Genomic DNA, 13,925 nt, shown 5'->3' with positions numbered 1-13,925 from the left:
CGTCATAAGCCAGATGTATAGGTTTGTTTGCTTGCTTTGCTTTTTCAATAAAGATGCATGCTTTAATTACTTTAATAAATTGGCTTTTCACAACACAATCAAGGTCTCTCGTATAAATTCATTTATATGAGGAACAAAGATGGAGGCTGGGGACAGCCCTCTCCCACTGACTCAGGGAGCTGTCCAGGAACACCTCATCACCTATGTTAAGTCCTAAACGCAACCTGCCTTTTCTCTTCCAGCGCTCCCATTGCAAACATTATGCAAGGCTCTCAGCTCAGCTATCTCTACCCAAAGTCCCTCCCAGAACTCATTTGTTTTCAAGGCTTCAACTTGGCTAATGACCCTCAGAATAGTACCAAGCACTATTACTTGTAAGTTCCACATCTCCTCAAATTCAACATGTCCCAAATTTAACTCATTTTATCTACCCATACCAACATTCCCTATCAAGCAGTTTCCCAATCTCAACTTCAGCTTCATCAATGATATCACCACTTTCTCACTCACCTAAGTCCCAAAGCTACAGGTAACCTCCTTGTCCCCTACATTCCCAGTTTATCACTGATTCATCACTTTCTTTCATACTGACTTCCTCTGCATTCCACTTGTCACCTTAGATTATGCCCTTTTAATACACAACTGAATTACTTCCATAGCTCTCTAGCTGTACTCCCTCATTAAACTCTCCCTAATTCATTCTAAATATAATACCAACAGTTTTCATGTAGCTAGCCTTCAACTGTTGATCACTGTATTGATTGTGGTGGGTAATTTTTAGCAGACATTAATGGTTAGCTACTCCATATCCAGTCTTCCTTGTTAATAGAGCCCCAATTTTGTGTACCCTCCACTTTCCCAAGTGACTCAGGGAAGTGAATCCTGGGGTAAATCTTGACTGGTCTTTCCCAATCATGGCAGCCCCATCCCCCAAGACATAAGCCCAAGTATGTGGCTCAGTTCCTGTCATGAAATGTGAGAGGTCATCTTTTTGGAGACTTCTGGGAAACATTTCTCTGACCCTAACAAAGATGACACAGAAAACATGGTACTTCCTAAATCTGGCTGTCATCACCTCATAATGCAATCCTTCACCCAATCTGAAGTGGAAGCTCGAAAGCAGAAGGAAGGGGGCAGAAGAAAGGGCACTGACATAAATGGAATTGAAGCTCTAGTGAGGAGGCCTGATATACACAACATGGATAAATTATGCTCAATGAAAGAAGAACAAAGGGGTATATACTATGATTCCATTTATATATAGTCCATATGAAATTCTAAAATAGTCAAAATTAATCAACAGTGATAGAAATCAGATTATCAGTTGCTTACAGCAGGATTTGGGAGAGGAGAGAATTGACTTGGAAGAAGCAAGGAACTTCTTAGGGTGACAAAAATGTTCTATATTGTTACGTTTGTCAGAACTCATCCGACTGTATCTTTTTTTTTCCATTTTTTGAGAGTATGTTTACTTTTTATTGATTTTTAAAGAGAGGAAAGGGGGGGGAACCGATGTGAGAGAAAGACATGGATTAGTTGCCTCCCGCACACACCCCGACTGCCTCTTAAACCTGCAAACTGGGCTTATGCCCAGACTGGCAATCGAACCAGCAACCCTTAGGTGCACTGGAAACGATACTCAACCGAGTCACATGGCCAGGGCCTAACTCATTTGTTTGTAAACAGTGACAACTTTATTTTAGTCAAGTTATTTTTCAGAAGCATGTTAGACCATCAAATGGAAATGTAATGCAGGCAGGTGGATATAAAGTTTGGAGTTTGGGGAAGAGGTCTAAAGACAAAAATTTGAGGAGTTGTCAGAACATAAAAAGGCATTTAAAGAGATAAGCCTAGATGAGGTCCCTAACAGACTGAGTGCAGATAAAGAGAACAGAAAAATTCCAAAGGCTCAGTCCAAAATCAATCTAATATTTGGAAATGGGATAGAAAACAGAAAAAGGCGACTGAATAGGAATGGCCAGTGAAATAGAAGGAAAATCAAAAGGTGATGTCCTGGAAGCCAAGTGCTTCAAGAAGGAAAGATCAACAGAACTAAACACTACTGATAGGTCAAATGAGATGAGGACTGAATTCACTGTCTTTATTCCCTTCAGGAACACAATCCCAAGTAAACATTCTTTGTTCTGAATGAGTAACTCACACTACGAGGTTCAGTCTGTACTAATAAAAATCACTGTGTATTTTTAAATCAAACTGTTACTCCTGAAATGGAAGCAGTAGTATGTTAATCTATTTTAAACATGATGCTTATTTTTGGTCACTATTTGGTATTCTAAGTATTCTGGTAAATAATCACCTCTGATGTTTACCACTTTTACTCTGGCCTCATCAAACCCCAAACATTTCCACATTTAAGCATCAAGCTGTGCTACAACTTTTTCCAAGATGTGATCTTTATTTCACTAGTAGGTTAAAATGTAACACAATAAAATATAACACTTGGATAGTAAAAGATTACTACCCAATGAGTACTGAAGGACACAAACAGAAGACTCCTCATACAAATGCAGAAAGTCAGAGAAATATAAATATATTTTGGCACAAATGCAAAAGACTCAGTCCAACACACACATACAGGATGCATATTGTGGTCCAAATCTTTTTACCCTGAGCTAAACAATGTAAAAGGGTCAGCTTACGGCAGTCATGTTCTTATCTATTTAAAGATACACTTTTAATACTGGGCTCCTGCTGCTGTGAAAATTTTGATATGAGAACATTTCAAGTCCTCTTTCAAAGCCAAAGGAATAGCTTCTTCAGATAATCTGGTCCCTTTCAAGGTAATTCATTTTCACGAGAACAAGAGTTAGTAATGAGAGCTGGCCAGGACAATGAAATATTCTCCCAGATAAGTTCATTCAAACTTAAATTCTAAAAACAAATTGAGCATACATTCTTCACAAAGCCACAGGCACTAATGGTGCATGCAACACACTGCAATCCTAATTATTCCATCTGGGCAAAGAATATTTGCAGTTCACAGCAATTCCTGATATAAGAAAAGAATACTAAAATAAGCCATTATCAAGTGTGTGTTCATATATATAGACTGACTCAGACCTTCTAGGTCAAAATATTTTTTCTGAACTTTTTGGCAGTTTCATTAAGCAGATATATTCCTTAACATGAACACTTCAGTCCTCTCTCAAACAGATTAGATAGCAAGTTGTTCCTAAATCTGCCACTATAAGTAGCAGCTAAAATCAGAAAATTCTTGGTACAGCTTAAAATTTTTTATTTTTCATTTCAGAAAAATTCAACTAGAGCTAAGTTACAGTACATAATTCTCCAACGACAAAGTAGCAAAGCTCAAGATTATTGCTGCCTTTGTTTTCATTTACATAGGAACAACAAAGATAATGGTACTTTTCACTCTCCCATCAGTTTACTACATTGATTCTTGCTTATCACCAAATACACTGTAGTATCCTCTTGTGTTGTTGAAGAATTGCTACTTTCATGCAACAAAAGTAGATTTTGTTTAATCCTTTGTCAGTTTTTTGTTTTTTTTTTAAAGTTCAGGCCTTATGATATCAGGAAATGCAAAAACGAAACAAAATCCTCCAAGTAACTAAATGAGTCAATTACATTTACCTTTTTAAAACAAGTTTAGGCCTAAAATAAGTAACCTACAAGAACACGTTAAATAAAAAAATGTAGCATGTTTGTACATCCCAAGGTAAGTATATAACAACTTTCTTTGTCCTTTTGTACAATAGGCTTCTAATTAACATAACCTTTTCAAAATTACTTTCCTGTGTTTCAGAGATTATTTGGACCCTGGAGGACACGGGATGGGAAGAAGGGAAGGAATTCAAGTATCTGCAAAAGAAACATGGCTATGTAATTCTTACGCAAATGTTTGTTAACTTCCCTTGGCATAAAAACAGTGATGTCATTCCACAGAGCAGTACAGCAGAGTTATAATGAACACCAAGTTTTTAGATCACTGACACTTAAGGAAATTAAGAATATTACTCAAAAATCTCCTCTCCCTAGAGTTCCACATCTGTGGAAGAGGAGAGTGTGCCCATCTGGGGTTATATACATACTCAACATCAACAAAACTGAAGTCATTTTTCCTTGCACAACAGGAAAAGTTGTGTGTTTTTCCCTTCAAACTCTGAGCAATGAAAGCCATGACTTTAAATGGCTCTGTATAAAAACACATGAAGGGTGGGTCATAGTCTATTAGTAAAAGCAGCGCAACAACAAGAACTCCTCTTCCTTTAACATAAAACCTAAAAAAGTACTAAAAAATTCCTTCTTACATTTGAAAATTATTTTAACTTTGCATATTTTCTCTACTCTAAACACAGATTAATACCTTTAAAGAGAGCATAAGCAGAGCTTATGAATTTGCAATGTGCTCTCACACCAAAAGCAACCTGCACGTTCATTTTTTCTCCTCTAGTAAGCACTAAAAATATACAAACTTGAGTTCAGTGAGAACAATATAAACTATTTTTTACTATAATATCAACATTATTTATCAACAATATTTACTACACCATGACTTACAGTTTATTTCTTAATCTTTCAGGAATCAAATATAATACAACTACTTCTTCAGATTTAAAATTACCTCAAATTAATTGGAATGCCAACTCTACAGCTACATGAAATTGTAAAACAGTTGCAAAACTTGAGGCAGCATGACTATATCCCTTTCTATTAATATTTAACATAACTAAACTTAGAGAAACTGCAAATATTTCATGACGATTTTGTCAAATGTCATGGTTCAAATTACAGGTCAACATCCAAACTTACAATTGAAATCACTACAAAACCAGCATAACATTTTAAACAAAGGGCAGCTCAACCAACCTGTCATGGACAGTTCAGATTTCTACATCCTAATTAGTTGAAAAGTTATTCAACTATTTATATATATTTTTTACATTTATTACCTATCAGGAATAAACCTACTGTTTTCACTTTCTACCTGTGCCACATTTATCTTAAGTCTGAACACTTCTGGATCTTTTAACCATTAGAGATCAACCATCAAATTACTTCAACAAGTAGAAATAGCAACACCGCTCCCAAACAGCGATGCCTGCATTGCTAGACACTTATCTAGTTGGTAGATTTATACCATTGTTCATTCTTAGTTCCTTAAATGTAAAAAAATACCCACAGAATGGTGGCATACCTCTAAATTAGTTTAAATATGGCACAAAGTTATTTTTAGTTAGGTTCAAGTTTTAAAAAGACACTAATCATTCTTTTCAAAGGCTAATCTACTCAAGTTCCTCCCATATTAAAAAAATAAAAAGCTTAACTTGTCCCCTTTGGAAAGAAGAAATGTTATTTATGTAACACTCAAGCAAAAGGAGATTGGAATAATAGGATAATAGACCTGACATCAAATCAGGGTCAGGGTCATACCTATTGTTAATAAAAATAAGTTTGACATTTATCCTAATCTTTTCAGACACTAGCATGGTAAAATGTCATTTATGTGTACTTTCAAATGTAATTCTTATTTTAAAAGAAAACACACAAAAACTCTACTTCTGTACAAAGTACAAAGGAAGAAAACTACCATATACCTTAGAAACTGGTTCTTATTCATGAAAAAAAAATACAAGAAACATTCATGTAACATTTATTTGAGACCTAGTATTTATTTGATTCCCTCCTTGTATGCTAGAAAGATGCAAAGACAAACACTTCCAACTATTCAGACAGATCATTCCACAGTTGTAACTTTCATCATAGTTCTCAAAGCAGTCTGGTGAGGTCAGCTCACAAACAGCTTAAGGAGTAAAACTAGAAATTGGTGGTAGTAGTATCAGGCTACATAACAGCCTCTCCAAAGAATATGAAGTAACAGAACTAAAATGTGCTGGCAACATGCCAAGAGACTGGACGGAATATAGCTTTGAGCAACAAACACCCAGAGCTTACAGTATACAGCAATTCATCATTTCTTACCCTGCAGTTTGATTTTCCTTGTTTTAAGTCCAAAATAGCCAAATATAACAGGTATTTAACTCTACCAATTCTCCATATTTGTAACTTGAAAGGCACTGGGCTTGCAATGATTTGGTAAACTAAATACATACCCTAAAAAGAAAAATGACTTTCATCCTATGTGAAGATGAGGAAGGTAAAATAGATGATTATATAGATACTGTTCTGCATAGAATAGCCTTTATCTCTAAGCGTTATACGGCCCTCAGTTTAGTTTCAAAGGCTTGGATTTTTCTATAGTGTCAGTTCTGACTATCTCTGCAACTGGTTGGTATTTAGAATTAGTCAACCTTCTTAACAATTTAATAAAGAATTAATCCTGTCAGATTAAATGACATAATTTTGGTCCAAATTCCAGACATTAGTCAAAATATGTTACTTTTATAATTTCATCTTTATTGAATCATAATATTAAAATAATAACAAAATCTAATCCTAAGTCTGTAACTTTCTAAACACATATTCTAAAAAGCTGAAAGAAAATGCAGTTATTTTAGGCAAAAGAAAGAATAGTATTCAACTCAAATCAACACACATTTAACATCTATTTTGTGCCAGACATTATGCTGAGAACTAACGAAACAAAGATAAATATGTATGTACATCGTCTCACAGAACTGACAATCTAGTTGGGGAAACTGACCCGCTTAAAAATCAATCAGACCAGCCGGTGTAGCTCAGTGGTTGAGCATCCACCTATGAACCAGGAAGTCACAGTTCGATTCCCAGTTAGGGCACATGCCAGGGCTGCAGGTTCAATCCCCTTTAGAGGGTGTGCAGGAAACAGTCAATCGATTATCTTTCTCTCATCACTGATATTTCTATCTCTCTCCCTCTCCCTTTCTCTCTGAAATCAATAAAAAACAATCAGCCCAGTGGGTGTAGCTCAGTGGTTGAGCAGTCAACCCATGTACCAAAAGGTGGCTGATTCGATTCCCTGTCAGGGCACATACCCAGATAGTGAGCTCACTTCTCTCTCATCGATGTTCCTATCGCTCTCTCCCTCCCCTTTCCTTGCTCTCTAAAATCAATAAAAACATTTTTTTAAATCAATCAATAAAATAAATCTCAATCTCTCTCTCATTCTGTGTATGTGTGTGTGTGTGTGTGTGTGTGTGTGTGTGTGTGTTCTAGTAGCTACAGAAACAAAAACCCTGGCACCACCCCAGATATGTAATTAAGTCTGCCATAAAGGACAAAATCTTCAGAAAACACAAGCTCTGTCTTAAAGGATGAGAATTTCACAAGGGAAAGTCGAATATCGCAGGCCAAGGACAGAATGAGCAAAAGCAAGAAATCACAAAGCATGGCATGTGTGAGGGAGCCCATGTGACAAGGCTAAGAACAACAATTTCTGATTCACGTGCTACTACATGGCAGGCATCACTAATCAATCAAAACATGTTTAAAGTCTATATGAGACTTAAACTCCTTCTCAACAGATAACCCAAAACCAATGGAAGGAACAAGTCCATGCGATGAAATTTACGAGCTATCCTGAGTCTGGGAATAGAAATGGTGGGACTTGAGACTGGAAGGACAAATAAAGGACAGATTATGAATGACTATGATGCCAGGCTAAGGAGTTTAAATTTTATCCTGTGGACAACAGAGGCTGAACAAAGGATTTTATGAAGAATATTGACATGATCAACTCTGGAAGATGTGTAAACAATGCATTTGGACAGATAGAATAAAGGCATAAAGAACAGTTACTATGCTATTGCAATCGTCTAGGAAAGATTTAATGAGGCCTGAATTTCAGCAATGGCAAAAATCTACTGCAGGTTCTAAAACAAAAAAAATGGAGTGTTTAGATTTTATAATCCATGGTTTTAAAGCAAGAATTTGAGAAAAATTAGTATTCTATTTAGAATTCCCAAATAATACTCAAAAAGGAAAAGATAAGACAACGTAAGGTAAAGACTAGAATTAAAGAAGTGAATCACAATGATACTCAAGATTACCCAAGACTATAAATTCAGAAATAGATATTTCAGGTTTAGCATCAAGAAAGAGAACGTCCTCATGACCAGACTAATACTCAGCAAGTCTTTTCTTCCTGAGGGCACTAATATTCTAGCCAAGCAACAAACACTACTCACCTTACATGCCCCTACAATGCGGGGTCAAATGCACAGTCCCAGTGAGATGCAGAAAGCACAGAAGTCAAATTTAAAACCAAAGTCTGAAACCATATAGGAGTTCCACTTTAGCCAAACATTTAAAACTACATATTTCTTTTTAAAAACATAAATAATACGAAACAAATCTTCTGGAAATATTACTGTCCTACCATTAACTAATTCATCTCCCAGCCTTTAAACTCTAAGATTCTTTATGTGGAATGCAATCTATTTGTAGCACTTTGGGCAGTATGCAAAAAAGAAAAAAGCAACACTCCTATCACTTCTGCAGAATGTTTAATAGATGAAATTATTCTAATTAAAAATAAAAGCTTCATTGTAACTCAAAGGCCAAAGATAGTCAAAGAGTTTTTCTATTTTGGAAAAAGATTCTTTAGCTGTTGCAAACAGGCTAATGTAGTGATGTGAAATCCAAGGACAACATGTTAACAACCATGCTAGAAAAGCTAGCATTACTGTTTTAAGACCTAAGGATATTCACATTAAGGATAAAATTATCCTGTCATGAATGCCAACAATTCACTTCATACTACACAGACACATATTCAAGGGCACTACTTTGTTTTCAACCCAATTCTTTTTGTGTCCCAGTAATGAACTCTCAAACTGGGATTCTCATCCTCCTAAAATAAGCTAAAATGAAAAATATGAACTCCGGAGACAAAATTTATTTGTGGTATACTGTTTATTCTGATCAAGCAAATCTAATGAACACTTTATCATAATCTATCTCTTTTCCAGAAAGATATGGATTAGCTAGTCAGGAGCAGGGTCTACTTCTCATGATGTCATTCCAAAGCCATTGCTAAATGTTACACATGTTATGTATGCTTCCTTCAAATCAATCACAAAATAAGTCATCCCAAGACTGAGGTCAAATTCCATTCCAACCAAAAGCTCTCCAAACTTAAAGTAATGGTCCACTTACTAGGTAATAGTCAAAGACTAAATTCCAGAAGAACCCTCCTCCTGCATCTCAACCCCCTCCCCCAAACCATGCCTCTCCTTTTAGCTCATTGTAATGGAATGTGACCTGTAGTTAAGGGCTTTTCCATTCCTTACTTACTACTACTCAGAGAACAAATCTGCTCTGTCTCATAAAGGTAATATATGTTTTAAAAGAAAAAAGTGAAGTGCTATTAGATGTTAATCACATAACAATTAGAACAAACAAAACATAAACTGGTTTACTAGATTTCTCATGTATGACAGTTAGAACAAGTGTATATACTAGTAAATGACAACTGAATATTTAACTTAATATTTTTATTTTAGGACATTGGTCAGACATCTAAAAATGATTTGTATGACTCCTCACAAATGAGGTAGGGAAGGAGAAGTTAAAACTACAACTATTTAAATAAATCTTCACACATAAAATTACTATGAACATCTTTTCATGACAAATCATATTTTTAACATTGAAGTTATACACTTTTAAGCATTCAACGTAGAGAGAGGAGGGGAATATTTAAGAAATGTACTTCAAAGTCTAAAATTAAACACATCTGGCCCCGTCTTCTCCCTCCCCTCCCCCAGGCAGAGTAGCTTTACCTTTCTCTCTTCTAAGCATGAAGAGCCCTTCTTCTGCCTCTGTATCTTGTTTCCTGAGCCCATTTCTCCTACAGCTCACTTCTACCTCTGTGATTTTCTTAATAAACTTTCTCTTACAATTTGAAGGGGAAAAAAATTAAATTCAACACATCTATCTGGGATTCAGTTTCTTGTTTAAAAAAAAAATAAGGTATTAGACGTGCTGTGATACTTTAACCCATTTTAAAATGAACAACTTTTATGATTTATTTCAGACAAAACATATCCCAAGATAACCCCCTTAAGGATATATTTTACTTACATTCTTCCTACACCTTCATACATGTTAGTCTCGTCTACCAAAGTCATAATCTCTGTATCTGTAAGATGGGCATGCTTTTTCGTTCTGTTTAGCTGTTCAATCTGTATATCTGCAAGCTTCACCTTCTGTTGAGTGTCAATAACTTTAGCTTGAAGCTCTGTGAAGGCCTAATAAAAACAAGTCCTTGATTTAGTAGGTGAAATATTTTATAGGAAACATTTAAGTCAAATCCAAATACATTAAAATAAAGCATGCTAACCAGAGGCAAAGCTGTGAAATTTACTAAACCAAACATCAATAAAAGTTAGTATAATTGTAATCAATCAAGCCACTAGGCTAACTACTGAATTTACCCTGTCCTCAGAATATGGAATCATTTTGAAGAAGCAGAAATGAATGCACATTAAATAATAGCCATATCAAGCAGCAGGTGCTCAAGGAGTAATAAAAGTAACAAATGTAACAGTCAGAGGATGAAACCCAGAGATCCAAAACAAGAACCATAAAGGGAACACCAACTCTCTACATTTGTATTACTCAACTAGGTTTCAAAGCACTTTCCCACAACTGTTTCAAATACTAATATAGGTATCTTAATAAAATGAGAACACTGAGGGATATAATAAGTATCTCATTTACTCCTCTCAAATCTTATGAGTTAGGGTGGCAGTTTCATCATAACAGTTTATAAATTAAGTAAATGTGATAAAGAGAGTTAAGTGGCTTGCACAGGGTTGAACAACTATCGGGAGGAAAGGCAGGTACTTAAATCCATTTCTTGTATTGTCTACAGTAATATCCAGAATATAAATATTTTTAAGAGAAGAAAAAAACACATTAGTATTAGAATTGCATCATGATCTTCATATGCATAGACAAAGCCAAATTTGACTCTTCTGTACACTTAACTCAAAGATAAACACAGTTCGTGAATACTCTTAAGTGCCTGGAATGATTGTCACATGCTGTCAAATTTATGCCTTAATATTTGTGACTGCAATACATGGCAAAGGCTACTACTTAACTTTTATTCTGACTTCTCACCTTCTAGTAAGGTTTCAAAATATTTGGGAGGAAGGGAGGAGCCTGAAATTTCCTAATAGTCTGCAGGCAAAAATAATATTAATAATAATAATTTATATTAGAAGTCAAAATTTTTAAACAAGTTTAATTTAATTGTCAAAACTATCCAACTTAAGGCTGAAATCATTTTCTTAGTTTGCATTCATTGCCCACAGGTTTCTTAGCAACAAATTTAAATACTGGGAGGTGAGTCCATTCACAGCTGTATGCTATTGTTAGCTCTTTTACTAAACCCTGACTTAAATTTGAACCTTTAACACAGTGGTTCTCAACCTTGGCTGCACATTAGAATCACCTGGGAATCTTTTTAAAATCCTGATTTCTGGGCCTCATCCTCCGGAAATTCTGTTTCTTTGTTATGGTGTAGGATGAGGCCCAGAAATCAGGATTTTAAAAAGATTCCCAGGTGATTCTAATGTGCAGCCAAGGTTGAGAACCACTGCTTTAATAGAATAAAAAAGGGAAACTTTTAGAATGCTTTAAGCATTCTTAAAATGAATTTTGGTTTGCATGCAAAATTACAGGTACTACCTGACTGTTCGGTACACAGTTTGCTAAGGAAACTGGTGTGTTGTTAAAGCTGAGATACTACAGCGTGAGAGAACACCACCTAAGGGCCAAATTTACAGGTTTCAAAACAAGAATGACAAAAAGTAAGATACACGCATAAATCCTCACAGCAGTAACAACTTCAATGTTTAGGATCTACAGCTATTTCAGCTGTCCTATTGCTTATGCACAGACTGACCAGAAGGCAGTCTTTAGTAAAATGTGTTCTCCTCAAGAACCTAAACTAATAGCCAAAAGGTGTGGAGTAAGGCAGGGGATACTGGATTCGACCCCCACCTTTGACTGGGTCTTTTCTGGAACTCCGTTTCCTTTTCTAGAAAAGGACAGGTTCAAAGTAGATGAAGCCTAGGATTCTTTTCCATCCCCGTCCCCCTCCGATCTCCCTCCCACCCCCAAAAAATATGATTTGGGGTCAGTAGAGATGTTAGAATCCTGACAACTGGTGGTGAAAACGTTTCTGAATGACAACACACTTATAAGCAATTGAAGAGATAAACCTAATTTCTTCCGATATCAATTTTATTTAGAAAACTTCACGGGACTTGTTTCTTTCTTCGACAACTCCTGCAAAAACGGCGGCGGGTGAGGGGAGGGGGGCCACAGCCCTGAGATGAGCATTGCTATGAGCATATCTAACTCTGAACTGTAGCGCGACCTTCCCAAGTTTGGGGTGGAACAAGAGGCCGAAAAGCAAGGCCGGAACAAGGGACGACAGGACAAGCCCGTTATGCGCCCACCAGACTCAACCAAACCCACCCAGCCGGCTCTTCCCCAGCAAAAGCCGCTCGCCCCCCACTTCAACCTCAGGAGACCCGCTCCCGTTTTAGGATCCCGGGATATCACCCCCCAGCTCCCTAGGGCCTCTCTCCTTCCTCAAGACTCGAGTCCACAGGTCCCTCGGCGACCAAAGAGGAGCCTCGGCCTCCTCCACATGCTTCCTTACCTTCTTCAACTCCAGATCCACGGGGGCCGCCATCTTGGCTCCCTCTCCGCGCCTGCGCAGTGGAGAAAGCGGAAAGTGTGTGGGGGAAGGGCGCGCTTTGGAGATTTGACTCTTCCGTCCTTCCTTCTGCGCCTGCGCCGCAGGAGGGGGGCTAGTCAGCTTCTTTCTTCCCCGCTAGTAACTCTTTTTTTCTTGTTCTTTTTAAATATATTTTATTGATTCTTTACAGAGAGGAAGGGAGAGGGATAGAGAATTAGAAACATAGATCAGCTGCATCCTGCACACTCCCCACTGGGAAGTGCCCGCAACCAAGGTACATGCCCTTGACCGTAATCGAACCTGGGACCCTTGAGTCCACAGGCCGAGGCTCTATCCACTGAGCCAAACCGGCCAGGGCCCCGCTAGTAACTCTTGAAAGATCCCAGGTTACGATTCAGTCTGCGGACCCCATGTGATCATTCAGGCCTGGCCTACTTCTCCACATCCTTCCAGACACAACACTACTCGCAGATTTCGTGTATGGTTTTAAGCATTTTAACAAATTGCTTGGTTTGTGCTACTAAATTGAGATGTATTAGATCAGGCCAAACCTCTTTAGTCATTCAGCTAGTCCCTGTGCTATCAGGGATGAGAGAGAGAAAAAAAAAAAATCAGCCTGAGCCTCAGGTATGCCAGTGTGGAGAAGACCAGAATGCTACTGAAGAGTCCTTCCAAAGAACTTATATCTCCTGAACTCTCCTGAAGACCTTTTGGCACAGTGGTTCTCAAGAGAGGCCAAGTAAGTTTGTTTAAATATATATACATATTCATTCTCTGGTCATTATCCGAAATTTATTTACTTAGAATCTTTGAGTTTGGGGTCCAAGTTCTCACACTTTTGCAAACAGCCTTTATGACCTGATGCCAGTCATCTGCAGACCACATTTTGAGAATTTGCTGTATACGGGCAAATTTGAACAAGAAGGATGGATGGAAATTGGACTTTTGAAAATGGAAGAAATGGATGTTTTACCTACTCTAAAAACTTGTGAGGGAGGGTAAAGGACAGAAATTTGGAACCAGCCAGATCTGGATTGAAGGTTTGGTCTACCTTAACCATAGGTCTGTCTGGTTCCATTTACTGTGTGGCAGTAGAGTTTTTCTTCTCTTTTAATTTTAGAATGACAATATTGACCTAACACGGTTATCACCTGAGGTTTTTTGGCTGTGAATTCTTCCATTTGGGAGCATTTGCTGGTCTTTCTTGTGACAGTTGATTTTCATATGACATAAGTTTTTGTCTAAAAACCTATCCTCAATGTCTGTCATGTCCTGAGCTGTGTAA

At 37.2% G+C, this 13,925-nt stretch overlaps 1 protein-coding gene across 1 annotated transcript in view; it reads right to left on the bottom strand.

The window, feature by feature from the left end:
* PFDN1 (prefoldin subunit 1) overlaps positions 1-12,700 on the bottom strand; it is an 83,567-nt gene extending 70,867 nt beyond the window's left edge. The window contains exons 1-2 of the mRNA XM_006772431.2: positions 12,602-12,700; positions 10,006-10,172 (exon numbers count right to left, since the gene is read on the bottom strand). Of these exons, the coding sequence (XP_006772494.2) occupies positions 10,006-10,172; positions 12,602-12,634 (200 nt within the window). The 5' untranslated portion in view covers positions 12,635-12,700. The remainder of the gene's footprint in view (positions 1-10,005; positions 10,173-12,601) is intronic.
* Between the last annotated feature and the right edge of the window lie 1,225 nt (positions 12,701-13,925).

Source organism: Myotis davidii, unplaced genomic scaffold, assembly GCF_000327345.1.
Source record: "Myotis davidii unplaced genomic scaffold, ASM32734v1 scaffold545, whole genome shotgun sequence".
In the NCBI taxonomy this organism is placed as follows: Eukaryota; Metazoa; Chordata; class Mammalia; order Chiroptera; family Vespertilionidae; genus Myotis; species Myotis davidii.
This window is presented reverse-complemented; position numbering and strand designations above follow the sequence as displayed.